Below are 27592 nucleotides of genomic sequence, written 5' to 3' on the forward strand. Positions count from 1 at the left end.
AAGCCTCATATGTTTTATCAAATGTATAGATGTCCTGTAAATGGCTCATATTTTTTATCGATCAAATTTATAAACGTCCTGTAAAAGGCTCATGTTTTATCAAATTTATAAACGCCCTTATTAAAAGGCTCATGTATTTTTTATCAGTCGTCCTTAAAGAAAGGCTCATCATCTTTTACAAAGTCCGTAAACAGGCTCATATATATATTTCTTACTAGAGGGGCAAGAAATGTTTCTCACCCCATATGTATTAATTGCCACAAGTTTGAAAATTTATACACGTGATCAACAGACAATGTATGGTCGCAATGCCCAATTTGGGGACCTAGTCGGCAAGCTTCTACAGATTCTTATGGAAAACTGCGGCCAGCTACTGGGGGTTGTATCCCAGTCCCACAAATAGTTTTAATACACGTCCGTCAATTTCACCACCACCCCACAATATTGGACATAAACATATACACACAAAATCTCAAACACAGAATCTTAAACACAAACACACACACCGGCCACCTAAATCACGTGAATTGGGTCTTTAGCCCCTAAATGTTTGCCTTATTTACTAAAAATTATGCCGGGAAATGGTCTGTTACCTAGAAAAAACCTAAATTTTGGTTTGAATCATTTACCTAAAATTTAATGCCAAGCCTTATTCCTAAAATGCGTGTTTGTCCTATCATTTTATGCCGAGTATTTATTCTGTCTTTTATTTAAAAGATCTGTTCCTTATCCAGACATCGATAATTTGATATAGTCAATCTGCACAGCTTTTGTTAAAAAGGTTTGTGCTTCCCTTGTTTTTATGAGGATCCTCTCGGTGTCTGGACAGGTCCAGATGTTGTCTAGGGGTTTCTTTTGTTTAATAACAAAATGTAATTATGTCATTGTCGTTGTTTTTGAACAAATTGTAATTATGTTATTGTCGTCGTTTTTGCCAATCTTATTAATTTAAGTTGGTGAAACCTCCCGTTTGTTCTAATCACGTCGGGATCACCACGTTGTTGAATTTGTTGGAGAAAAATATTCTCCTCGAAGGATCACCAAGTCAGAGAAAACCGTTCTAACCTGTTTCAATCAATTACTTTATTCCTTTGATCAATTCAAGAATGATAACCGTTACAACCTGTTTCAATCGATTACTTTATTCCTTTGATCAATGAAAGTATAACAATTACCTTCCAGGTTCTCCGAGGCGTGGTTGGCCTTCCCAAGCACCAATTGATATTGTTAAACTTAACCTTTCTATCCACGCCACAGCTTTATTTAATCCAAATTTTACAGTCTTACGCCCGCTTTATTTATCCAAATTTTACAGTCCTATGCCCGCTTTACTTCATCCAAATTTTACAGTCATACGCCCGCAATTATTTAAACCAAATTTTACAGTCCTACGCCCGCTTGATTTAATTCAAATTTTACAGTCCTACGCGTGCTTTATTTCATCCAAATTTTACAGTCCTACGCCCGCTTTATTTCATCCAAATTTTACTGTCCCGCTTTATTTAAACCAAATTTTACAGTCATACACCCGCTTTATTTCATCCAAATTTTACAGTCCTACGCCCGCTTTATTTAATCCAAATTTTGATAGTCACCCGGCCGGGGTTTGAGAGACCCTAAATTCCCTGCAACGCAAACAAAAAGGCCAAGTTCCTCGTTTCAGAAACTTTACACATTTTCATCACATCCATCTCAATCTTTTCTTACTTTTTCTCCCAGACCCATTATCTACTTCCGACTCTAAATTTGGATATGTCCAATTTGCACAGATTCGATGTAACGGGCCCGTGCTTACCTTTTAGATGTGGTACACCAGAGTCATCAGTAGGCAGAGTCCAGGGCGGCTTTCTGTCCATCAATCTCCGACACATCCCGGAGGAGCCCCCAAAACTGTTGGGATCCTGAAAATGCTAAAAATGATCCCTCCCAGGTTGGTTGATGTGTGGCGCTTCCTCAGTTAGACGGAGAGCCTCTTTAATTGGTGCTACTGCAGTAGGGTCAATTCGTAAAGTCAACATGATGACAAGACCAACGAAACAAGACGAAAAGACAATGACGACAAAGACGACAACCCTTAAAAAGTCTCTCCTAAGCAAGTCGTCACAAAAGGATATATGGATCACAAAGAACTGTGTACATGCAATAAAGCATGAGCAACATGCACGCAAAAGGAAAAGTACAGGAGCAATATGTGTGTGTGACTGGTCACAAAGAGCCATATTATAGAAGAGCCATATTATTTCTAACAGGCACCATTTTAAGCACCATACTACATCCAACAGTACCCAGCTCCTCCTCCCAGGCATTATTCAGAGTGTGTGTGGCATAATTCACCTGTTCATTAGGCTTGGGCAGATTTCTTATTAAATCGTCTATCGCCGACATTGATGACACTTTTTTTTTTTTTTTTATCCAGGAAAAATCAGAGAATTGAAACGGTTTAAGTGCAGTTTACCGTGTTCTGAAAAACTTAATCAAAAACTGTTGGTCGTCCATTCTCAATCTTCTCAGGTAGGCCACCGTTTTTAATGTTCTGCGGCCTGGAGCGAGCTTCGAGGTCTATCAATTTCAGCATAGCGCTTCATTTTCTGACAGGACTTGGTGCACGTCCGCTCAACGTGCGAGAGGCGGCAGTCATAGTCGCAGCTAGCATCTTACACCTCCTTTATTTGGTTACCAAGACTCACCAAGATGGATAGATGCCAGATATTCCTCTAAGTCGTAAAACTTGTCAGTCATCGCCTTGCTCATACATTGTATTGCAGAAAGGCTGGGACTGGGAAAGGCTGGTGGACTACCCGATCCTGAGGCTATTAGACGTGGGAAATTATTTTTTCAAAATTAACGAAATATTAAGTAAATGACCGGATTATTGCGAGAATGGAGAGGAGCCCTGGATAATGTCTACTTCGTGCGGTGCTCACTAGCGCTCCCCACACCTTGAACTCGTCATATTCCTCCAACTACCCATCATGCATCCTGGTGCCATCTCTTCCCCAGGTAAACGACCCACAAGCACCAGGCCATCCATATGATGTAAAAGAAAACGTGATTCATCAGACTAGGCCACCTTTTTCCATTGCTCCATGGTCCATTTCTCACTTGCCCATTGTCGGCGCATGGGGACTCTGACTGATCTGTGCTACGCAGCCCCATACACAGCAAGCTGTGATGCACTGTGTGTTCTGACACCTTTCTATCATAGCAGCATTAACTTTTTCAGCACTTTGTGCTACAGTAGCTCTTCTGTGGGATCGGACCAGACTTTGCTCCCCACGCGCATCATTGAGCTTTGGGCGCTCATGATCCTGTCCCGGTTCACCGGTTGTCCTTCCTTGGCCCACCTTTTGTAGCTACTAACCACTGCATACCAGGAACACCCCACAAGACTTGTTTCGGAGATGCTGCGACCCATTGGTCTAGCCATAAAAATTTGGCCCTTGTCAAAGTCGCTCAGATCCTTACGCTTGACCATTTTTCCTGCTTCCAAAACATCAACTTCAAGAACTGACTGTTCACTTGCTGCCTAATACAGACGTGGACAAATTTTTGGGTACCCTTCAGCTTATTGAAACAATGCTTCATTCCTCCTGAAAAGTGACAAAATTAATAGCAATTTTCTCATGTATACCTGCATGCCTTTGGTTTGTCATAGAGTAAAGCAAAGAAACTTTAAAAAGAGAAAAAATATTGATAACGAGATCAATTATATTCTAAAATGGTATGGACAGATTTGTTGGTACCCCTTAGAAAAGATTATAAATAACTGGCTTATAGTGATATTTCAAACAAACTGTTTTCTTTAATTGGTGTCACAAGTCTTCAATCTTATAATCAGTCATTCAGCCTATTTAAAGTCACTCTGCTGTATGGTATCATTGTGTGCACCAAACTGAAGATGGACCAGAGGAGAGAGTTGTCTGAGGAGATCAGAAAGAAAATTATAGACAGGCATGTTAAGACCATCTCCAAGCAGCTTGATCTTCCTGTGACTACAGTAGCAAATATTATTAAGAAGTTTGAGGTCCATGGGGCTGTCGCCAACCTCCCTGGATGCAGCCGCAAGAGTAAATTGACCCCAGATAGAACAGAAGGATGGTGCGAATGGCAGAAAAAGAGCCAAGGACAACTTCCAAAGAGGCACAAGCTGAACTCCAAGGTCAAGGTACATCAGTCTCTGATCGCACCATCTGTCACTTTTTGAGTGACAGCCGGCTCCATGGAAGAAGACCCAGGAGGACTCCACTTTTGAAAGAAAAACATAAAAACCCAGACTGGAATTTGCTAAAATGCATATTGATAAGCCACAATGCTTCTGGGAGACTGTCCTTTGGACAGATGAGTCAAAACTGTAGCTTTTTTGCAAGTCACATCAGCTCTATGTTCACAGATGAAAAAATTAAGATTTCAAAGAAAAGAACACCATACCTACCGTGAAACATGGAGGAGGCTGGGTTATGTTTTGGGGCTGCGTCTGGCACGAGTGCCTTGAATCTGTGCAGGTCACAATAAATCTCAAGACTATCAAGGCATTCTGGAGCGAACAGACTGCCCAGTGTCAGAAAGCTCTGTCTCAGTCGTAGGTCATGGGTCCTCCAACAGGATAATGACCCAAAACACACAGCTAAAAGCACCCAAGAATGGATGAGAACAGAACATTGGACTATTCTGAAGTGGCCTTCTATGAGGCCTGATCTGAATCCTATCGAACATCTATGGAAAGAGCTGAAACATGCAGTCTGGAGAAGGCATCCTTCAAACCTGAGACAGCTGGAGCAGTTTGCTCAGGAAGAGTGGGCCAAACTACCTGTTGACAGTTGTAGAAGTCTCATTGAGAGCCTCTAAAGGTTATGCAACAAAATATTAGGTTATGAGTCCCATCATTTTTGTCCATGCCATTTATTTGTTTTATTATGTAAAATATTCTGTTGAATCAAAAATCAAAAGTAAATATGGAAAAAACAATGATGAATGCCAATTCCTTTTGTGAGTTTTAAGTTATTTGAGAAAATTGTGGGTTCCAACAAATTTTTCCACCTCTGTTTATCCCACCCCTTGACAGATACCATTGTAACAAGATGATCGATGTTATTCACTTCACCTGTCAGTGGTTTTGATGGTGTTGTTGATCAGTGTATATCTTTAATGTTTTATGGCTCATCAGAATAATGAATGAAACAACAACAGAACAGCAATATATGTATTTTTTACCTTTTTAACCATGCTTAGGGTAGGTAATCTGAAGTAACATTGTGATCTATGTCTCTCTCCTTAGTATGAGCCCAGGGGTCCCGGTCGGCCCCTCTATCAACGCCGGATCTCCTCTAGTTACCCTGATGAGGCCGCCCCCTCCAATGCCCACGTCGCTCTGTCCCAGCAGCCCCAGCTGTCTCTAGCAGAAGCCCAGGACCACGTGCACAGTCATGCCCATACACAGCAGCAGCAGCAACAGCAGCAGCAGCAGCAACAACAACAACAGCAACAGCATCAGCCCCCCCACGCCCCTTACGGTTACCTCCCACCCGAGCTCTGGTCCAGTAACGGTGGAGGTCCCAGTCCGTTCCAGAACATTCCATGTAACGGAGCTAGCACACTTGCCCAGCACCGAGAACTCCTAGGTAGGTACTGGCAATGAAGTAAGTCACATCGCCATCGGGATGTGAGCATTAAATGATATTGTTGACAATATATAAAGACAATTTAGATTGCTTTTTTAAAATTGTATTTACTAATAACATTTTAAATTAACTATCAACCAGCTGTTTTGTCTAGTAATTTCTCATGACGTAAAAAATACATTGTTACTGGTAAAAAAAATAAATGTTACAGGAAAAGGCGCCGTTCACAAATGGATAAGTACTAGTACTCAATTAATAGTGACTAGTAAAATTTTAAAAGATACTAGTAACAATCGGAATAATGTCAAATATGCACCTATATTTGATATCTCAAACACGGAGCCCCATAGGATTCAATGATAACATCTCAATACTAGTAACTATTGGAATAGTTACTAGTATCTAGTAAATAAGTACTAGTACCTAATACATTTTTACTAGTGAAACTAAAATAATTACTAGTAACTTTTAGAATGGCAACTAGCGACTAAAATATAAGTACTATTAACTTTTGAGAAGTAACTAGTTTGTCCTCTAGATTAAATTTTAAAACAGCTTGCAATAAGCGTATGCTCAATGACATGATTTAGTACATAGGCCATTTTGGATGGAACGGCTACAGTAAACTTGAACCTTCCACCTGCAGCTTCCTCCAAGGCCTTGCGGCAGGTGGAGGAACAGGGGAAGGTGGATCCAGCGGTAGCAGCAGCAGCGGCGGCGGCGGCGGCGGCAGCGGCGGCGGCAGCAGCAGCAGCCCAACACCCCCACCCGCACTCCCACCCCATCAACTCGCTGCAGAACCTTGGACAGTTCCCCCCTTTGATGCCCCACAAGAAGCAGCAGCAGCAGCAGCAACAGCAGCAGCAGCAGCAGCAGCAGCAGCAGCAGCAGGGCACCTCGGAGCCCAGCCCGGGGCCCCCCAGTCTGGCCAAGCCCCCCACCATGTCGTATGCCAGCGCCCTGCGCGCGCCCCCCAAACCCCGCGCCGTGCGCCCCGAGCAGGCCAAGAAGAACAGCGACCCGCTGTCGCTCCTCCAGGAGCTGAGCATCGGCAGCTCCAACGGTAGCAACGGGTACTACTCCTACTTTAAATGAGTGTCTCCCTTTCCCCCGCACCCCAATAAGACGTAGTGATATATAAATTTAAAAAAAAATTACATAAAAAAGAAAGAAAGAAAAAAATACTAAGGAAAAAAAAAAAAAAAATAGAAAAAAAAATCTGATAAACAGGACAAAAAAAGCTTGGTGAATAAGTGCTTTTACAAATTGTTTCTATCGATATTTTTTCTGTTTGTTCGTTTTTCTGCATTCCCCCCTCCTTCTATGCTTCGTCTTTTGTTACAGTCAAAAATCGTTTTCTTTTGTTTCACATATCTGTGGGGGGAAAAACTAACAAAAAAAACTATCTGTGGGGAAAAAAACAAACAAACATAAGAAAAAAGTATATATAATGAATGCATTACTACTTTATATATACATACTCATGTATATATGAATATATACTTATATTATGTACACTTGTATATGTACGTAATGCTGGGTAAAAAAAAAACAAAAAAAAAAAACTTAACAAAACAAATAAAAACAAATTTGAAAAAAAAATCAAAATAAACTAAAATGGCGGGACTCGGTTGACCACTTAGCTGCCTGCGTATTTTTCCCGTCCGAAGTCGTTTCTGTTGGAGTTGTTGTTTTTTTGTTTTTTTTTTCCACTTAGTTTCCAAGGTCCTTCGTTCTATGTTTTAGTTTTTCCTACTACTGTACTTGTGTTTTGAAACGCTAAGTGGTCATCCAACCAGGAAACTGTATGGAAACATTGTATAGAAGTAGTACATTATTATTATTTTTTTTTATTTTTATTTTTTGGTTTTGTTTTTCCCTCTAATCTGTACATATAAAGAAACTTAAAAAATGACTGAACTGTTCCACGTTAACATCGACATTAGCTTTCTCCTCCGCTTCACCTGGAAATCACCCTCTGCGACAGTTAGCCGTTAAATAGTTCTGGATAGAAATGTGACTTTTCGGTTTCGTTACTTAGTGAAGGCACGATCATGAACGCCACACACAGCAAACTACACACAACAGAATATGAAGATCCATTGCATAAGTTTCCTTTCTTTTTGTTTTTTTTTTTGTTTTTTTGCTACATGTCTCGTTTTAAGCTCCGAAACAACAACATCAAAAAAACGTCTTTTTTAAACAGATGGGGGTGAAGTAAGGACTTGAGTCTCTAAGAAGTTGAGAAATCAACTCAAACTGATTTAATGAATTCTCTGATCACTCCGATATCGTTAATTTTAACTTTTTGGGGGGGTTCTTGTCGATTGTGGCGTTTTGATTCTCATGCGGCTTTAACAAAATGTAATAACTCTGATCTAACTTCATCGCTGCTAAGGAGTTTTTGTTACAGAAACTTCCGGAGAGAAATAAACAGAGTTGGGCGGGGGGGGGGGTAGTTTTCTTTTATTTTTTTGTTTTGAGCCATTGCGAAAGTGAACTGAGGGATCGAGGGGAAGAGGGATCGGTTTTTCGAGGATGAACAGGTCAAATCGTCACACACGTTCTTTGTTTTTTTTGTTTGCTTTGCAGCGGATTCGAGTCAGTCATTCGGTTTTGGTCTCGTAGATCTTCGAAGAATTCCTTTGACTGTAACAGAAACCATCGTTTTTGCGTTTATTTTGTTTCATATGCTTTGTCATCTGTATATTTTAGTTGGTTACATTTCTATTTTATTTTTTATTTTTGCTTTGAGTTTTTCTGCCCCTGGTAATCCACATGGCGGATTAAAAACTCTTCACATTTTCTAATAATTCCTCCGAAAACGGTAGAAAACCCGAAGCGCAGCTCAAAACGCTAAAATAATGATTATCATGCATTTGAAAAAAAAAAAAAGAAAATATAAAAAAAAATCATCAGAAATCAATGATTAAAAATAATAAATACTAATTATAAAAACTAAAAATAATTAAAAACAAAAAAAAAATCCATATGCATATAAAATGTGTTGTTTTTTTTGTTTTCCTTCAGTCTATTAAATAACAGAATTTTCTAACAAATAAACAATGTAATATTAATGGCATGACTCATAAGACAACATCTGTCCCACTCCTAATAACCATCAGAGAACCAATAAGCTCCAGTTATTTACTTTTGTTTTTGTTATGTTGATTTTCATTGACATTTAAGATGCCCACATTAACACGCATACTTGTAAATATGCATTTTCTAGATATTTACAAAAACAAAAAAAACTAAAAAGATCTTTTGGCAGTGCCTCGATTTTGTAGACGCTATTCAGAGACAGACACGCCCCCTTTTTGATTATGCAAATTAACACACGCCCGCCCGCACGCGCGCGCATAAGAGTAAGAAAATCTTTGCGGAAGTGGGCTTACCGTAAAAAAAATTTCCGTTGCCGAATTTCCTCTTTCAGTTTTCCGGTGCTTTGCAGTTCAGCGGCAATTACCCTCTTATATTTTTCTGTGTTTTTTTTTTTTTTCTCTTTATGGTTTGTTTAGTGAAGTCTATTTAATTCTGTGCATGTTCAGGTGGCCAGGCTGATTTTTATCCCCCCCGGTTTTTAATCCGATGGTTTGTATTGATTTGTGGAGAAAAATTTAAAAAGATTAAAAAAATAAAAAAAAGAGATAAAATAAAAAAAATACAAATACAAAATATGAAGAAAAAAACGACAAAAAACACAATAGGCTTTTGTTCACAATAAAGTCAGATTTTGGTATATTATTTGATGTGTACAATGACTTGTGACATTATGAACAAAACTATTATGATATTTTACTAACATGTCAATCAATGAACTATGTAATGGTCATGTAAGTTGATTATTATTATTTTTTTTTTTCTTTTCTGAAATTATGTACCGTGGCTATGCTGTGGTTGCTCCCTACTGTGTGCCATATATATATATATATATATATATATATATAGATACAATTTTGTTTCTTCTTACAAAAACTGCAGTTTCCAATAGATTCTGCCACTCGTTTCTCAAAGCTGGTGACATCGGGCCACAGATAAAAAATGTTCCTTTATTAATTTCTTGATTTATATCAAGGCCTTCCCACCTAAGCTTATTTTTTTCACCACCACATAAGAAGAGACTTTCCCGCCCCAGACACAGTTAGTTTCAAGGGATGACATTTCTGCACATAACATATCAACTTTTATTTTGAAAAACCCTTTTTTTCCCCTATATTCCTTTTTTTTTTTTTTTCCTCTCTCCCTTTTCAAATTAAAACCCAGCAGGGACAGAGTGAGAGACACTTGTATGGCACACTGGTCAGAGGAGCAACCTGATGCCCAGCCAGTAGAGAGCACTGTGTTGAGCCTTTTTCTAAACGCCACATCTGTTCTCCTTAGACGGTTTTTTTTCCCCCTCTTCTCCGTTAGTCCCCCCTCCCAACACACACCCCATCCCCCCTTCCTTCTGCGGTGAATCAATGGTGCGCCTGTTCTCCACCCAGTCCTCCCTTAGCGGCACCCCACCCAAACCCAACCTCACCCCACCCCCTGGGTAGGCTACAACTGTTGAGTAGATCTGTTTCAGTCTATTTTTCATTTTACTTGGTGGTGGTTATTAATAAAGGATTTAGACTGTGTTTAAAATGTTTTATTTTCTTTTTTCTTTTCTTTTTTAATTGTTTACTCTATTAAAGTGTTTTTCTTTTTTTATCGAAAACCGCAGGGAGTCTTGTTCTTTTATTACACAACTCCGTTTTGAATTTAAAACCCTAAAGTGATTGATCGCACCAGAATTCTGAAATTAACCGACAAAAGCCGTACCTTCAAAACTAGGTCATACCAAAGAGAAATCGTTAGGGTTGTGTCAGTATCGTTGAGATTATACTAGATCGGCTATGACGAAAGGTTTTGGGGTCCGTGGGCTGAAGAAAAGAATAGGTTTAACACCTTAATTCTCAATAGACCCTTGTTTTACCTAAATAGCAAACATTGGAGCTGAGTGTTGAAGCCAATGCGGAAGATCATTAAACGGCAGTTCAGATAATGGCCACTCCAGAAAACCTCCGACTGAATGGAATTCAATGGGAAAACACGAGAATACAATTTTTATATTTCAATTAAGGCTAAAAGAGGTGTATATCTGGTGGTGTGGTTGTGCCTTGATTGACTGCTCTCGTTTGAGTCTGGTGGGTGTGTTCCTCTGTTCCTCTGATTGTCGGGGTTACATTTCATCTCCACCTCAGCACACCTAGACTGCACCCCGCTGACCAAATTTAAAAAGTTCTCCCTCCATTTCCTGCCAAGATGGCGGAGAGCGTAAACCTCCTGTAGACTGTTTCCTGAGAAGGGATCTATTACTCGTGGGACTGATCAACACAATGTAATCCAATGGAAAACTGGATTATCTTCATCTCTTCCTCTTTTCGCTGCTGAGCGCCTCGGAGGGGCACCGTAGCATACTGCAGCGCTGTAATAGATCTGGTCCCTTCTCAAGGAACAATGGTTGCCTTTGCAACCTAGATGCTCCCTATTACAGGAACTGCCATCTATTACTAATGGGACCGTATACCATCAGGCGACAGTATGGTTATCACCCGAGGGAGGTCCACATAATAACATACCCTCCCTCACTCGAGTGTCTTTCCCAGACATGCCAACGGACATGTGAGTAAAATGCTTGTGGGATACTTTCTGTAGCACCTGCATACTCAAATCTGAGCACTAAACACGACATGTGGCAGTGCGGACCTAGTAACGTCCAACATGTTAAACCGAGCAAATGTGCGGTGCATCTGTGGTGATGGTGGAGCGGTATGATACACTTCCCAGCCCGGACCCCGCACAAAGGCACTAACGCCGTCTTACACCTCGATGACTGTTATTTTGCGGTTTCTGTCCTTCACTGGGTGAGAATGTCTGGCTGCGTACCACCTCTGGAACTCCCTGGCCTGTAGTATTCCGAGGGGAAGGGGCGTGGCCGCTGATGCCATCATGCAGTTTCACCACAAATGTGATGTCACTGACCGTCCGGGTCCCAATTGTGACACACTTGACTTGATGGCCTGAACTCTGGTTGAAGAGAGACGGGCCATCATTTATTTGAGCACTATGCCTAAAAAGGGGGTGCACTGACTCTGGGTCAATACAGTTTTCTCCAGGTTGATAGCGAAGCTTAGACTCCGCAGGTGGGAAAGGGTTAAATTGGCCACCTGACTGACTCCCTAGTCATCCAAATAATTGTACACACATATCGTACAATTGTACAATAATTGTCTCAGCCCTTGCTTACGTAATGGTGTTATCGCGGCCTCCACACATTTCGTGAACACCCGAGTGGCTAAAGAGCCGAGGGGAGTGTGAGGAAATCGTAGGCTTTCCCGTGAAAAGCAAAGCACAGATAGCAGAGCACATCTCCATCTACCTGGGGTGGATGGAGATGTTAAAATAGGTGTCCTTCCGATCTAGTTTCACAAACCAGTCATTTGGTCGATTAAATCTCGCCAATTGACGTGTAGTCAACATCTGAAATTTCTAATATCGGGTGAAAGTTTCCGTCATTTTTCGGCACTACCAAGTATCTGCTGTGGTGTCCGTGTGTGTCTCTCTCGGGATGCTCCGTACCGCCCCTTTTTCAAGCAGGGTGTTTATCTCTCTTGCGTGAACTTCCGTCTGATTGCCCAGGACTACGCATTGACTTTTTACCTGAAAGTGGGTGGAGAATGGGCAAACTGGATGACATAGCCCTTGGTCACAGTTGAAGACCCGTGGGTTCGTCATGCACGGATGCCAGGCCGTTGCGCATTGCTGCAGCGCTGGCCTGGTGCGCACCAGGTTGGGCGCATGCCTGTATTCTGGCGACCAATGGGTCTGTTCTGCACACACTATAGCCTGGGCGCCCGCACAGCGCTCAATGGGTCAGGTGTGTGCCAGCTCACGGTCAATTGTTGCCTCAGAGGTAATATTTTCAGATAAAAATTCCCCCTTGGTATAGAATGACACATGCGATACCAGTTTGAAGAGTTTTTGCAAGCTTTATTGTCTAGTATGTGATTGGACTCGAACAGTGCTTTGTGCGTAGCGAGCCGGCGTTTATAACTGGGGTTTGCTGCACACTTTAAGTGACAAATATATGTTCACGATATATGTTCACGGTGCGAACATTTGGGCACAAATGTGTTTTCTGGCCATAAACACGGGGAGAAAGGAAAGATTTGAAGGGACAGGGCAGCCCCCCCAAAGTAAAGTAAGAAAAGAAGAGAGGAAGGTGAGTTGCAGCTAAATACCCCTGCACGGGGTGGGACGCGCAGTGTCGTCACTTCCTCTGCCTTCCGTCATGAATGCAATCTGCAATTGTATCACGGATATCAACGATCGAATGATACATGAATATTCCTGACTATTTACGCCATCCAGAACTTCAATGTGCGTCGCATCACGCCGGTAAAGGGGCACAAATTAGCATGTCTACACGGGTGTCAGGTTTCCATCAAAGCCGATCCGAGCTGGACCTGATAAAAACCAGTCTATTGCAGGGCCATTTGTCCCGGGACTGAAACCCGGGTGTTATCATCCCACAAATGGCAGATGTTAGTGGGTGTTACCAGGTTTTTGGTGCAGTGAGAAAGTGGTATTAGGGCTGGGCTAGGGCTGCCCCTAGTCTGTCAGACAGACTGCCCAAGCCCTCAGTTCTTCAGCAATGTTGTCGGCTGAAAGCATTTTTTGGCTTCCTCAGGAAAAAAGGTGAAATGTGACTCATTGGGTCATACATGGTTCGAATAATGGGGGGGTTGTGGGGTCTGACCCCCCTAATTTAAACTTGGACCCCTCCTAAATAGGTTTTAATAAAACATTTATGTATCATTCTTACCTCTAAACATTACAATATACACAGATCAGCCACATTAAAACCACAGGTGAAGTGAATAACATCACCCTGTTCCAATGGCACATAAAGGGGCGGGATATATTAGGCAGCAAGTGAACAGTCAGTTATTGGAGTTGATATCCTGGAAGCAGGAAAAATGGACAAGCGTAAGGATCTGAGCGACTTTGACAAGGACCAAATTGTGATGGCTAGACGACTTGGGTCGGAGCATCTCAAACGGCAGGTCTTGTGGGGTGTTCCCGGTATGCAGTGGTTAGTACCTACCAAAAGTGATCCAAGGAAGGACAAGCAGTGAACAGGTGACAGGGACATTGGGCACCCATGGGCTCAATGATGTGCGTGGGGAGCGAAGTCTAGCTGTCTAGTCTGATCTGTGTCTGTGTATGGGGCTGCGTAGCCACAGACCGGTCAGAGTGCACATGCTGACCCCTGACCACCGATGAAAGCGCCTACAATGGGCACATGAGCCTCAGAACTTAGCCATGGAGCAATGGAAGAAGGTGGCCTGGTCTGATGAATCTATTTCTTTTACATCATGTGGATGACCCCGTGTGTGTGCGTCGTTTACCTGGCAAAAAGATGGCACCAGGATGCACAATGGGAAAAGGCAAGCCTGCGGAGGCAGTGTGATGCTCTGGGCAATGTTTTACTCGGAAACCTTGGGCCTGGCATTCATGTGGATGTTACTTTGACATGTATCACCTACTTAAACATTGTTGCAGACCAAGTACACCCCTTCATGGCAACGGTATTCCTTGATGGCAGGGGCCTCTTTCAGCAGGATAATGCACCCTGCCACATAGCAAAAACTGTTCAGGAATGACAAAGAGTTTGAGGTGTCGACTTGGCATCCAAATTCCCCTGATCTCAATCTAATAGAGCATCTGTGGGATGTGATCCATGGGGGCCCCACCTCGAGTCCATGCCTCGATGGGTCAGAACTGTGGGGGAGCTGCACAATTATAGGCGGGTGCTTTTAATTTAAAACAAGAAAAGTTGACCCCCCCATATAACTTCTTTCCATTTCTTACACAAGGTTCTGTGCCTTTGAGTGTTGGATTTGGATACAACAGGTTTACACAGTGGAGCCCAACCATGAATTCCATCTTTGTGAAGCTCACAAAGTGTGGGTTGTCCAATGTTACTGATTACTGATCCTTTTACACCAGTTTTTGTGATGCAGATGCCTGTGCAAGTCAGGTGCAGGAACTCTGTTAGTTGGCTTATGTTGCTTTGGAATCTTGCATACCAAAGCGCTGATTGTCGGATCTCTCTTTTTTATTTTATAACTGACACATAATGATAATGAACAATCAAGATAAGCCACCACTGTGGCTGTAAATGTGATCTCGTGATTTAGTTCCTTTTATTTTGTCCACCCCTAACCCTTGAATGTAAAGACTTTTAGTTTGCTAGCTTATTAACTCAATTTAGAAGCAAAATAAAGACTTTCAAAATTGTCCTGGTGGATTAAGCATTAAAAAATAGAATTTATGATTTAAAAGATGTTCTAAAGTGATAATTAAAATAATATAATTAATTGAATATATCATTTGAATTAAATTATAATTGAAATACTCAATGCTCAATATTTGTTCAAGAGAATTTAAAATTTTAGGGCGATTTGGCCCTTTGGCCCTTAGTTTACTCTGCCCCTAAATGGGGGCCAAGGACCAGAACAGTACAAGATTCCATGACATGTATTTCAATGACAAATAATGTCCCTGATTTTGTCCCTGACCTTCTCTTTTGCACTCGGTTAAAAAAAAAAGGAAGATTACACTTAAGTTTATTTGCATAAGAAAGAAGTCCATAGCACATGCACATTTTCTCTGAATTCTACAACCTTTTATTGCACGCTGCAGCAGAGAAAGCAAGAAAGTCCACGGTTGCTGGTTCCAATACATTGAAATACTGATATTTGTTAATGTTTTGGTAGTGGTACCTTTATCTCCCGCATATGGGTTTAAAAAAAAAAAGTTATACAGGCTTTTTATGTAGACAAAATGGAACAAGAAAGAAAACGACTGAACAGAGACAGTTTTGTAGCAGTTTGGTTTCCTCGAAAAGTAAGAACCATTGTATGTGCACCTGGCCAAACTGAATGCCTTCCAACACGCTGTCCCCAAAGCCCGGCGCTTTAGACCGCCCCGCTATTTAGTATGCTACCTAGCACACACACACACACACACACTGATAGATCTGCTCTATGTCCTATTGCAATCGTTCAATTTCCCTATCTGCATTTGATGAGACAACCATGTGTCCGTCGTAAGAATAAGAAATGTACATTATGTAACATAGGAAAATCTACTGAAGATAGAAAGTTTGGGTTCATTTCCATCGCGGTTGAAACCATAGTATTTCTCACCACCATGTGAGCGGTTCTTTTAAACGTCTCTTAAAATTAAGGTGTAGATTGTGATTCCTGTTCAGAGACCGACACATTGAGAGACGTTGTACCAAAGCAACAAAAATTAGTTATGTACAAAGATATTATACAAAATGCACTAACTTAATGTCAAGTCTAGGTCGATATCGTCAATTCATCGCAAATTGAAAGACTGTCTTACCTGGCACTGTTTGGACAGGTCCCTCAAGAAGGTGTTTTAAGTCACCTTAAAAAGTCACTAATATTACTTTTAAATACAATCCTGTGATTAGATGTTATTCAAATAAATCCTGGCGTCTAGATCCTAAGAAAAAAATGTAATTGAAAATGTTATTTCAGTAGACCAAGGTCTGGGACAATCCTCGGAAACCATGCCAGGTAGGTAGGGGTTATGTAGTTAAAGACGCAAGCTATTCCTAGTACCTTTGCTGAGCACCTGAGGAGAAGGTCTCCAAGAGGACTATGTTGTTCCATACACATGACTGCATACAGATGAACCCCCCCCCTAACTGGGAGCCAGGAGGCATAAATATCTGCATGGTTTATTGGCGTGGTCACTATCCGTCCATTCCAGCCACTTTAACTTGGACTTTGACTTTGACTTTCACTCTATCTGCTCAGGCTCCGCATCCATGCAGGTCTCCCACGGGTTCTGGGGCATCTGGGGCATGGAGAGGATGAGGAGGGTGAGGCCGGTGAGGAAGAGGAGCACAAAGCCAGAGCAGGCGCAGGCGAAGGACCAGCCGTAGCTGTACTCGATCCAGATGGTGTCCTCGCTCTCAATCATGCGCTTGACAGACTGACGCATCACCTCCAGCGAGATGAAGGCGCAGAGGCCTGGGGTCGGGTGGGAAGGGGGGACAAGAGAGACGGAACAGGTCATTCTGGTAGCTTCAACTAAAGCGGAGGCATTAATGGCCGCTTTTTCAATATCTGTACTTGTCCTGAACTCTGCCTCCAACTTTGCAATAAGCCAAATACCATCTATCAATACCCAGTACTTAAGAACAGACTTGCGTTCTTGGAGAGTTATAACTTGGTCAGATTTCCCATCATTGTCAAAATAAATCTGGGTCAATGAGATTGGCTGACTTATCCTATCCCCCAAACAATTTGTCCTCCATGTTCTGGCCAGAGAGAGAAGTCATCCAGCAATATGTTTTAGGATTCATTGTGTGGAGATCACAAGAAAGCAAGTTCTGACATGTACATATATTGTTAAAGAGCGAAATTCTGCAAATATTCACATGAAGCCGAGAGCACATGAAATGGCCATCGAAACTGACATTGACTTACAAGTTAAGAGTTGCTGTGTTTTGACTTGAAAAAATCTCTGTGGCCTGGTCAAATCGAATAAAATCCACCTACTGTATGTAGGTGTTTCACCAAAAGACAGGACACTAGTCGAGTTAAAGTGGAGAAATCTGTCTCAAACCTTGGATCGGATAGAGTCATGCAATTGGTACCTCAACTAGGTAGTCACCTGGTCCTAATGTATTGATTGATTGATGATTGTAGCGTGACCTCAACATAAATGCAAATGCTCTGGCAAAAGGCAGACAGTCATGGATCAAGCGGCGCTACCTGCAAAGGCGTAGAACATCCCGGCGGGTTTGAGGAGGTAGTCTCTTCCTTTGCCTTTACCCGTGCAGGAGCCCATCAAGCAGAGGCTTCCGAAGATCATGAAGGCGAGGCTGAAGATGGAGATGGCCGCGGCCGAGATGTTGTACTCTGTTGGAAAGAAGAGACAAAGGGGAAGAGATAAAGGGCGTGTCGGGGTGCATTATAGCATCCTGTGGGTTGAGTATTCGACAATAAATGGTTCATTACATTGTCAATTCTTGGCTTGTTTCTATATCCATACTTTGATACGGTGCAGTCTCGAATGGCTTCACATCCCCACATTAGCTGAACTATAGTTTTGAGTTGGGTACAATCTTTTGGCTACAAATACATTCCCAATAAATGTAAATGTATTATTTTTTTTCATCCATATGTTAGGTTGTTAGGTCTTGCTTATTCCACATTCTACATTTCACAACATAAGTAATTCATGTGGTCTTTAAACTTTTTTTTTTTTATTGACGAGACTTTGAAATATTCACCTTTGTTGTTTTTTTTATAAGAATGTGCAATTTTCTTATTCTTTTTGTAGGCAGGATGCATTATTGAGGAACATCATGCCGTTCTAACGCACGTTGGATTCTCGGAATAGGAGTGCAGCGCATAACGGTGCTGGTTTGGCTTTTAGAGTCAGAGTTTGGCTTTTTTTTGCCTTCGATTTCTGCTCATTAATTTAAAAAACAATGCGTTGGTTCTTTGTTAGTGCCTGCCGGAGTCGATTAAATTGTTTAGTTATCGCAAAGCTGTTTAAATTAATTCCAACAATACATTTCCATTAAGGGAAGCCATCTCTCTCACTCTCTCTCTCTCTGTCTCTCTCCCCCCTCTCTTTGCTTTGCACCCTTGGTTCAAAAGGATTTAGAATTTTTATTAGCCCATTTACGACATGTAACAATTAGGACCATAGTGAAGTCGTTTCCATTTTGCAGGGTGTATTTTCTGTATTTCCTACCATTGTGAAAATAACCCCGTCTGCTTCTAGTCAATAATGAACTTCAGCCTATTACCTTCCGTGGAATGAGAGGTCTGTAGTTCCCTCCCCAAAATAAGTCGTCTTAACTTTAGATCAACCGTATGTCTCAATGGACGGTTCTCAATATATTGTATATGTGTCTACCAGAAATCAGAGATGGAACTGTGTGGTTCGAAGCAGCTGATGCCGCCATCGGGGCGGCAGGCTGGTTCTTTTGATCCGCAGCCTGCTCGCTTATGAACCTCGCCCATGGGAGAGGCTCTCCTCTGGGAAGAGCCTTCATCATCTGCTGGCAGGGGGAGGATGGGATGAAACCTGGACGTTCCACCGTGGACTGCAAATATTGGTACTGTGGTAACACACGGGCTTTGACAAACCCAGGGGGGGTGGAAAACCCCAGAAGAGGCTGCAGGTAGCACACAGCGGGGAATCTCCAAAGGTTTTCACGACAACACACCATCGGCGCAGATGTTTCCCTCCTGTTTGAATCGCTCACGCTGGCTTTTGAACATCTTGGACAAACCAAGAGCAGTCCCATTAGTGGTAGTGTTCTCGCTACAGTAGATCCTAATCTTAAACTCCGGTCCTGCCATTTTCCATTACACTCCAAGAGCGCTTCATTGGCAAACTCCCAGTTTTATTAGTATGTAGTATATTGGCTGCTCGGGTGGGCCTGCCTGTGGTGACATCCATTTACTGTGCTCATTCAACCCCTAACCGGGCTCCATTATGGTATGGCCTGACGGTTCACTCAAGAGTGAAGAGCATTACGGGGAACTTGGCTCTGTACCGTGTATGTTCTGTATGTGTGTGTGTGTGTGTGTGTGTGTGTGTGGGTCTCTCTGCGCGTGTGTTCCTATGCGTATGCAAGTCCATGCACAGATCAATTAACATTACAGGCTGTATTAGAACACGCATTACATTGAGACAACATAGCTGCAGCTGGAATGGGGTCACTGGAGATGTAGGAGAAATGGAAAACACTGGGATGAAAAGCACAGTTCCGCAGGCTCCAGAGCATTCTCACTCCAGGCTCCAGTACTCTGGAACACCCTACCTGCGGAAATCAGAGCTGCTACTTCTGTTGAAATGTTTAAATCAAGACTTAAGACTCATTTTTAAACTCTTGCATTTGGTAAACGACACCCGTGCTGTTAACGTGCCTCACACCCTGTGTTCACACCTTAGCACTGGTACATGCCGGGGTGGCGTGCCGTAGTTCCGGCCACCACTCTCTGTGCCCCACTTCCTGGATGCTCCGGAGGAAGAAAACAGCTGTCATGACCCGCTTGACCATCCCGCAGAGTCTAGACAGCATGCCTTAAGTGTGCAATTAAGGGATATTAACATCTAGTCCTACAAAACAGATCTGACATCTGGATATTAACTCACTGTGTTCTACCTCTCGCTCCTCCCCCCTCTCTTGCTCTGAGAGGTGGTGTCAGTCTGCTTAAGGAGGCTGTTGCTGTGGTCATGGAGCCAGTGGGAGACCAGATGTGGCAGATACTGCTCTGACCTCCCTGGATCACACTTGATGAGGGCCACTTCCCTGAATGCGTCTACCTGCGGCACTCTGCACCAGCAAATACACTCTCATATTGTCTAATTTTAATATTGCATAGTAAAGAAATACAATAACCTATAAATTCTCATATTAGATGATTAATGTCGCCCACTTGGCATCCAATGCAGCCTGGTCATGCTGAAAGGGGCATTGCTCCTTCTGTGGCCCCTTCTCAAGGTTTCTCCATATTTTTTTTTTACCCCAAAGGGTTTTCTGGGAGTTTTTCCTTTAGGGTTCAGACCAGGTTGATTTCTATGTGAAATGTGGGTTTGTGAAGCCCTTTGAGACTGTATTATACTCAATGGCTGTATAAATAAACTTGATTCAAACCTTTATTTCAGAAGAGAAATTGTTGTAACAAGGCAAAAGGGAGCCCCTACCTTTTTGCGTTTTGTATTCAAATATTTCAGCTTCTACTCCCGGAGTGAAGTGCTTGAAGTAGGTACAGTTCTCCTCTGCGGATGGAAGGGAAGACAACAAAAGTAAAAAAACAGAGGCCATTCAACGCTGATGTTTTTATGAACACACACACACACACACACTCACACACACACACACACACACACACACACACACACACACACACATACACAAACGCCATTTAACAAAAGATAATCTGTGGAGTAGGATCTTTATGTTGAAACCAGAACCTGGTGCTGTTTGAACACTTTGGGTTTCCGCTGTTTCCTCCTAACCAAGGTAATGGCAGACATCCCATTGGCATTATCTGGGAAGGACAAGGTGCTAAACCGCCGGGATTTGCAAGTAAATCCGTCCCAGTTTAAGTGATCAGGGGAGTGGGCAGAGAGGTAAGGGGAACCACTCTGGGATGCTGTGCCAAACGTCAAAGCAAACCATTTGAATCAATCCCTCTCCATTAAGAAATGAAAAAGATCTAATAAAAAAACGGACTCGGCTTCCCGTCAAATCCAACTTGCGTGTGGAATCATATCCCGTGTTTAGGCCAATTGGTCCAGGACAGAGGTGGGGGAGTCTGCACGGGTCGGTGGGGAAAAGCGCGAGTGAGATCAAAAAAGGTTTATTTTGACAGCGCCACTGAAAGAAAGTGGCAATTTTACACCGATTCCCTTTTTTCTTTCTTTGTCTGTCAGTGGAAGTCACTGACTCAGGCAGGGTCCGCTCTCAGACGCCTGTTCCCCTGTAATCCCCACTGCCACGACCGCGCGACCTCACCACGGGACCCGAGCCTCGCAGGCTTTCATGTGGAATTACCGCGTCGCTTAAGCGCTCCCTGCCACGGCACGTCTGTAGCGACGATGGCCCGCACTGGGCGTTTCGAAGAGATTTCAACTTCAAAATCAGGATCATGGGTTAGAAGGGCTGCCAACTTTGGATAGGAAACTGGATAGAGATAGTAAAAATACACTGGATAGCATCTGGTTAGAGCTCGCCAGGTGTGGCATGAACGTTTTTTTTTCCCAAATTCCACTTAAAAAGTAAATACATAATGGAAAATAGCTTTTGTATTGCAAGATTAAAATTACAAGGCAGTTCCAGACAGAATAGCATCTCTAGAACTCTACAACATTGCATACACTCTAGAATAGAACTCTGCACTCTTTGTTCATTTGATTCAGTTGGTTTAATGAATAAATTGAATTGAGGCCATAATAATACTTCTAGTTCTACTGTACAAATTTCTGACCTTTTTAGTGGTTAACAGGATAGTGGTGTGCTGTGGGATTCTTTCATTGTAAAAACGTGAACCAGGCATAAAAACAGACAGTGTTCTGAAACATGTTTTACATAAGCCTATAAGTCTTGTTTTGAGCATATTATCAGCATCCATATTCAGAGGATGTTTTAGGAATGACGACAGGGACTGGCCATAAAGAATATATCTGTCCTTACTACGAGGCTACAGAGAGGTGGTTACTAAGCAACAGGCTGAGCTGCTCTTTGCAGCATTAGGCGTGTATGATGGGTGGGAGGAAGGCCGGCCCGCTTGTTCCTACATACACCTCTATGTCAAACCCTTACTTCAAAAACAGAAACTTGTTTGAAAGACGTCTCTGAATTTCAATAACGACTAATTTCTCAAATGCGGTTCTGCTACAGTTCTACAGTTTTGAATGTAACGCTCCTCTTCAGACAATAAAGATGGATAGATAGATAGATAGATAGATAAATAGATAGATAGATAGATAGATAGATAGATAGATAGATAAATAGATAGATAGATAGATAGATAGATAGATAGATAGATAGATAAATAGATAGATAGATAGATAGATAGATAGATAGATAGATAGATAGATAGATAGATAGATAGATAAATAGATAGATAGATAGATAGATAGATAGATAGATAGATAGATAGATAGATAGATAGATAGATAGATAGATAGATAGATAGATAGATAGATAAATAGATAGATAAATAGATAGATAGATAGATCTACTCTCATCTACTCTAATCTCATCTACTGTAATCTACTCTAATCAAATTCTATCTACTATAATCTAATCTAATTTAATCAAATCTATTCTAATCTACTCTCATCTACTCTGATCTATTCTAATCTACTCGAATCCAATATGCTCTAATCGAATCGAATCGAATCTAAACTACTCTAATAGACTTCTAATCTAATATGATCTAATTTTATATAATCTACTCTAATCTAATCTAATGTGATTGAATCTACTCAAATCGAATATAATCTAATCTACTCTGATGTAATCTAATGTACACTAATCTACTCTAATTGAATCGAATCAAATCGAATGTACTCTAATATACTCTAATTGAATCTAATCTAATCTACTCTAATCAAATTTTATCTACTCTAATCTAATCTGATCTAATTGTATATAATCTAATGTAATATAATTTAATATAATATAATCTAATCTACACCTAATCTGACATAATCATTTTATCTAGTGGAATACAATAAAATAGCAGCATCGAGGAAATGTTCTCTGACATTGTGGGCTGGTTAATGCTGACACCTCTTACAGGATGAATTGCTATTATCTCTTTTAAGCAGCTTCCCTCTCATTAGGCTGTATGTTTGGAAAATTACATATTCATGCACTCATAACCAAAAGTCTTGGCTTTGGAATTTACATTCCATCAGGCTGTGAATTAAGATGAATTGATGGCCACAGACACACACGTTATCAGTTTTGAATGGCCCGGCTTTTAAAAGGGCAATCGTTTGTTTCCCAGGTCAGTTAAAGACGGCTCATTAGCGACGACCCTGCACATTGTCACTGTCCGGCAGAGCTGTGACGACTTGCATATCAACTGTCGTTTCATTTATTTAAACCCTCAGTTGTTAATGCCACGTTTTCATTCCTGTCGCCTCTATTTGGCCACAGCTGTCGTGTGTGTGTGTGTGTTAGCCGCCTAACTGCCAAAGTCCCTCTCGCACACCGCCAGTCTAGCAGACCTCACCAAATAAAAAATGCCTAAATTTAAACTTATCGAGATATGATTTAATATCAGCATATGGCAGGTCCAAGTATAGGATGACGGCATGTCCACTGGCAGGCATATAGAAGTGTGACAGAAGGAAGGCATTTGCCCACAGCTGGTGCCCCACCCCTCCCTGGGGCGGGTATGCAGAACTATCTACGCCATGTCAGCAAAAGACAGGCGGACTTTTCCGGAACATTTGATACAATTAACGAACAGAACTACAGTATTCTAGTGAAGGGTTTACCATCTGTGTCAGTCACGAATTGCCTCGATCCTCTTGTATTATGTCGGCACACTGTTGGAATGCTTGGAAGTGTCACCATCGTTACTTTCCTTTGTAGGTCTTTGGGAATCATGCTAGACGTTCGCGTGCAGTCTAAAATGATTTGACGGACTATGAGCGGCGCAGAGACACAGGTCTCGGGTTCTGTTCTCGTGGGAACGCTTTAGCGAGACCCAAGGCAACTGGGAGTTATGTCTGACCCGCACAGGTGGCCCTGTCAGTCAAAAACAGCGGGGGATGCCAGACTTGTTGCTCCTTGCACGGGACAGCTGGGTATTTCCACAGCCTATATATAACCCAGTGGCTGATCTGCACACAGCAACACCAAAGAAGAAGAAAAATATAACTGTATCTTTTTCGTCGCCATATCCGGGTTGGCGTTGGAGAATTCGGCCAGGGAGCCGCTGCTCTTTCATTTCACTGCAACTGACTGTTAGAATATGGCCGTGGAGCGAAAAAAAGGTCGGGTTGGGTCTCGCCAAGAAAAAGCCCAAACGGGGGTTGAGGAACCAGAAAAGGCTTGTCAGTAGCAGCAGGTGTCTTCAACTGAATTATTTACAACCCCTTGGCAGTCTGAAATACAAAATCGGACACCAAGTTAAAGCCTAATCAAAGCTCAAACCTTCCTACCTTTCAAGCCCTCTCACTGACCTTCGTCTTGTAGGGAATCACCCTTACTGCAAAGAATGAAAGCACCAAGAAGGCATTACGGTTTAGCGGAATATGACGACTAGTGTGTTATACATCAGGGAGGTTTATTAAACCATCTTTTGTTGTTTAACGGCAACGGCGTAATTTGGGTTTAGTCATTACAAGACGTATCATGACAAACCAACAGGAACTTGGAGTGAGAAACATTTTTTTCAGCCGTGTGACTCACGGCTGAGGGGATCTTCTGCTTCTGATCAGGAAGGTTGACACCTCCTTCAGGGATGCGTGAATACCATTAACCCTTCTCCAAATACAGCTATCCGATGGCAGGGATTCTAAGGATGGCCGAGCGGAGCATCCGCCGGAGGAAGGAATCTCCCAACTTGGAAGAAGGCCATTTCTTTGAAAGAGAAACTCCAGCTTTGATGAATAAAAATTCCAGATCCCCAATCCCAAATGCAAGAAAAGCTGAGTTTAATTCTTCCAAAGCAGTTCTCTAAGATGTCAAAACGATGCACTAAACACTATACCCAATTTTGCTATAGTTTGTTGCCAATTTAAAGCCTGACGAACTCACTACGGTTAGTGCAAGGGAGTGGAGTTGGACTTTCTTTAACCCTAACCTGTGTGGCTCTGGATGACTACCTGGACCAATAAATATTTGGTCAGAGCTACGGCTAAACACATTCAAGGTCTAGCTCCTACACAACAAAACATCCTTGTACAAACATCTTGACGTCTCATTACAAGCAAGATGGCTGAAATCTATGGACACACCCTAGATTTCAAAACTGGAACAAATTCTGTGCACTTTGCTATCAGATTCTTATTGAAAAGACCATGAAAAAGTTGATCGTTTTTCACCGGGCACTAGAGGCTCATCACCTCCGCCAAAAAGCAAGATTTATAATCACTTGGCAGCTCACATTAGCTGCCAAGTGATTATAAATCTTGCTTTTTTGCGGAGGTGCTTTGAAATTTGGGACTTCTCCAGATGAATACTGTAGCCTACACAGCAACACTCTTTCTATCAGAAACTGATAGCGCGTTCACAGATGCAAAACGAACTGGCTGTTTTGCAAAACAAGAAATCAATCTTTGGTTGGTGATTCATAAAAGCTCATCGGCTTTCACTCTGCAGGGAGCTAAATTAAGTTTGCGTCACCATCACCTGTTGACGATGCAAGCTGTCTGCAACACCCTAAGATCATATGTACAAGCCAGTGACCACAATCCACCCTTAAGTCTTCATACATAGGCGAGATTGGATACATTCAGCACATGCCTGGAATGTCTGCGTAATTGAGCCCCTGTTAGGCCTGTCCATGTGTTCCCAGAATGTTTGCAGCAGACAATGTCTGACTGAGGTGGCGAGGCAAAATTCTGCCAGCTGAGGTTTCAACCAAATGGACATAGTAGGAAATGTTAAATCAAGACAAGCCTTCCCAGATTACCATTGGTTTAAATTGATCTGTTTAAGCAGTGGTGATATTTTGGTAGTAGTTTGGATTTCGGACCTTCTACATAAGTCCGTGTATTGAAGCCCTGAAGATTGGTCAGGAGTGGTTTTGAGCCGGGTTGAAAAAGTTGAAACCGGGTTCTGTAAAGGCATCTGTTGCAACGTCAGATTTTGACAGCAACAGCTCTCTGGATATGCTGTATGTGAGGAGGGCTAATAGAACTTCCACAAGAGCCCCAGGATTGCACAAGTAAAATGGCTAGCGCTGTGTTACTTTAGACCTGCCGTTGAGGTTCTTACGTCTGTAGGTAATAGATACTTGTGCCATCTTGTCAAATAACTTTTTAACACAAAGGTATCTTTACGACCACTGTGCCACGCCCCCCTACCCCCATTGTTCATTATAATAAGCCTTAAATCCCAGGCTAAATTGTGCTCCAGGACATTTTAGGCTGGTTTACAAGCATGGAACCCCCGTAACCCACAGTCAACCACAGACGGAATCTTCTAAATTGCACAAATTGGGCGTATACATTGATAAGGAAATAAAAATCCCAAAAATGTACTTGTTCTTTTGGAATGTGTTACAGTATAGTACAAGGTACAGTTGTTTTCACTCCAAATTGTGTTTGACGCACATATGTCACAGATATTGACAAAAGTAGAATCAAAGCTTTCTTCCTGTTTAGACACAGTGGGGTTTGTCGAGTACTATCAATGACCCGTCTCATGACGGGTGGACCCAGGGCTTCTATTCTTAGAACATCAACACATAATCAACTTAGGATCACTGGGTCTCCCTTTACAGCTGCACAAAAATACATTTCACCTGACTGTGTTTCAAGGGTTTCTGCCCGACGACGTTTTTCGACCAGAAAAACAAATGCTCTGAGACGGCCAACTTTGACTCCTTAACGCCCACAGGTTGTGTGTGTGTGAGAAGCCCTCACCTCCGGGCAGGCTGATGGGTCCGCAGCCATGGCTCTCCACGTAGTTCTCCGAGCTGATGTAGATGTACTTCTTGCACAGCCTCCACAGGCCAAAGTGGGCCGCCTCACAGGTCTCATTGACCTTCTCCACCCGCGGGCTCAGCACGGCCCAGTGGTCCGTCACCACCGCCGTGAACATGCACGCCATGCCCACCAGGAGCACAAAGACGGCGATCTTGATCTTGGTACGCTTGTGCATGGCTCCTCCGTGATCACGGGCTACGTTCTCGTTCCTTTGTTCTCTCGTGCGAGATCAAAAATAAATAAATCAAAGCATGAAAAATCAGCGACCCACCAAAAGGCCCTCGCGGAAATTTCTACAATGATAACTCTCTCACTGGCGGTGACGGTGTTTTTTGGGGTGTTTTTTTTTTTCCTCTCCCGGAGTGGTCCAGGGGCCTGCAGAGAAACGTCCCGGTCTCTCCTCCTTCTCCTCCAGCAGTCCCTTCTCTCTCACTTCTTTATCGCTCTCTCCTCTCTCTCTCTCTCTCCCTGTGCTCAGAGTCTGGTGGCTGTGGTCTGGAAGGCGATGGGGCCAAACTGCTCTGCTCTACTTTCAGCTCCCCGTCTCCCCGTGCGCCGTGCAGCCGAGAGGGGCCGCAAGTTTAGACTTACAGCTGTTCATTTTAATCAGGAGATTTGATGACCCACCCGACTGACTGCCATGGGACAGGAATGGGTGGCAGGTGTGTGTGTGTGAATGTGTGTGTTTGTTAGCGTGC

General features: G+C 42.5%; 2 protein-coding genes across 2 annotated transcripts in view; one reads left to right on the forward strand and one right to left on the reverse strand.

Annotated features, from left to right (window-relative positions):
- The window catches only part of helz (helicase with zinc finger), a gene marked incomplete at its 5' end in the record, with an annotated part of 87525 nt that extends 79523 nt beyond the window's left edge, over nucleotides 1-8002 (forward strand). Inside the window, 2 exons of the mRNA XM_079998585.1 lie at nucleotides 5276-5618; nucleotides 6265-8002. Coding sequence (XP_079854711.1) covers nucleotides 5276-5618; nucleotides 6265-6713 — 792 coding nt within the window. The 3' untranslated portion in view covers nucleotides 6714-8002. The remainder of the gene's footprint in view (nucleotides 1-5275; nucleotides 5619-6264) is intronic.
- A 7258-nt stretch (nucleotides 8003-15260) lies between these two features.
- LOC307228849 (voltage-dependent calcium channel gamma-1 subunit-like) lies at nucleotides 15261-27461 on the reverse strand. The gene is made up of 4 exons (XM_079998674.1): nucleotides 26832-27461; nucleotides 20421-20495; nucleotides 17465-17611; nucleotides 15261-16717 (listed from the first exon to the last, which is right to left on the reverse strand). The coding sequence occupies exons 1-4, from the start codon at nucleotides 27067-27069 to the stop codon at nucleotides 16485-16487; spliced, it is 693 nt and encodes a 230-aa protein (XP_079854800.1). The 5' UTR covers nucleotides 27070-27461; the 3' UTR covers nucleotides 15261-16484.
- Between the last annotated feature and the right edge of the window lie 131 nt (nucleotides 27462-27592).

Source organism: Zeus faber (genome assembly GCF_960531495.2).
Source record: "Zeus faber genome assembly, chromosome: 4".
In the NCBI taxonomy this organism is placed as follows: Eukaryota; Metazoa; Chordata; class Actinopteri; order Zeiformes; family Zeidae; genus Zeus; species Zeus faber.

Excerpts from the sequence above, each read along its gene's own strand:
- LOC307228849 (XM_079998674.1), bottom strand. The coding sequence starts at position 27,069 with ATGCACAAGCGTACCAAGATCAAGATCGCCGTCTTTGTGCTCCTGGTG. Across the intron at positions 17,612-20,420 it reads TGAATACAAAACGCAAAAAG|AGTACAACATCTCGGCCGCG; the intron begins GTAGGGGCTCCC and ends TCTTTCCAACAG. Across the intron at positions 16,718-17,464 it reads GATGTTCTACGCCTTTGCAG|GCCTCTGCGCCTTCATCTCG; the intron begins GTAGCGCCGCTT and ends ACCCGACCCCAG.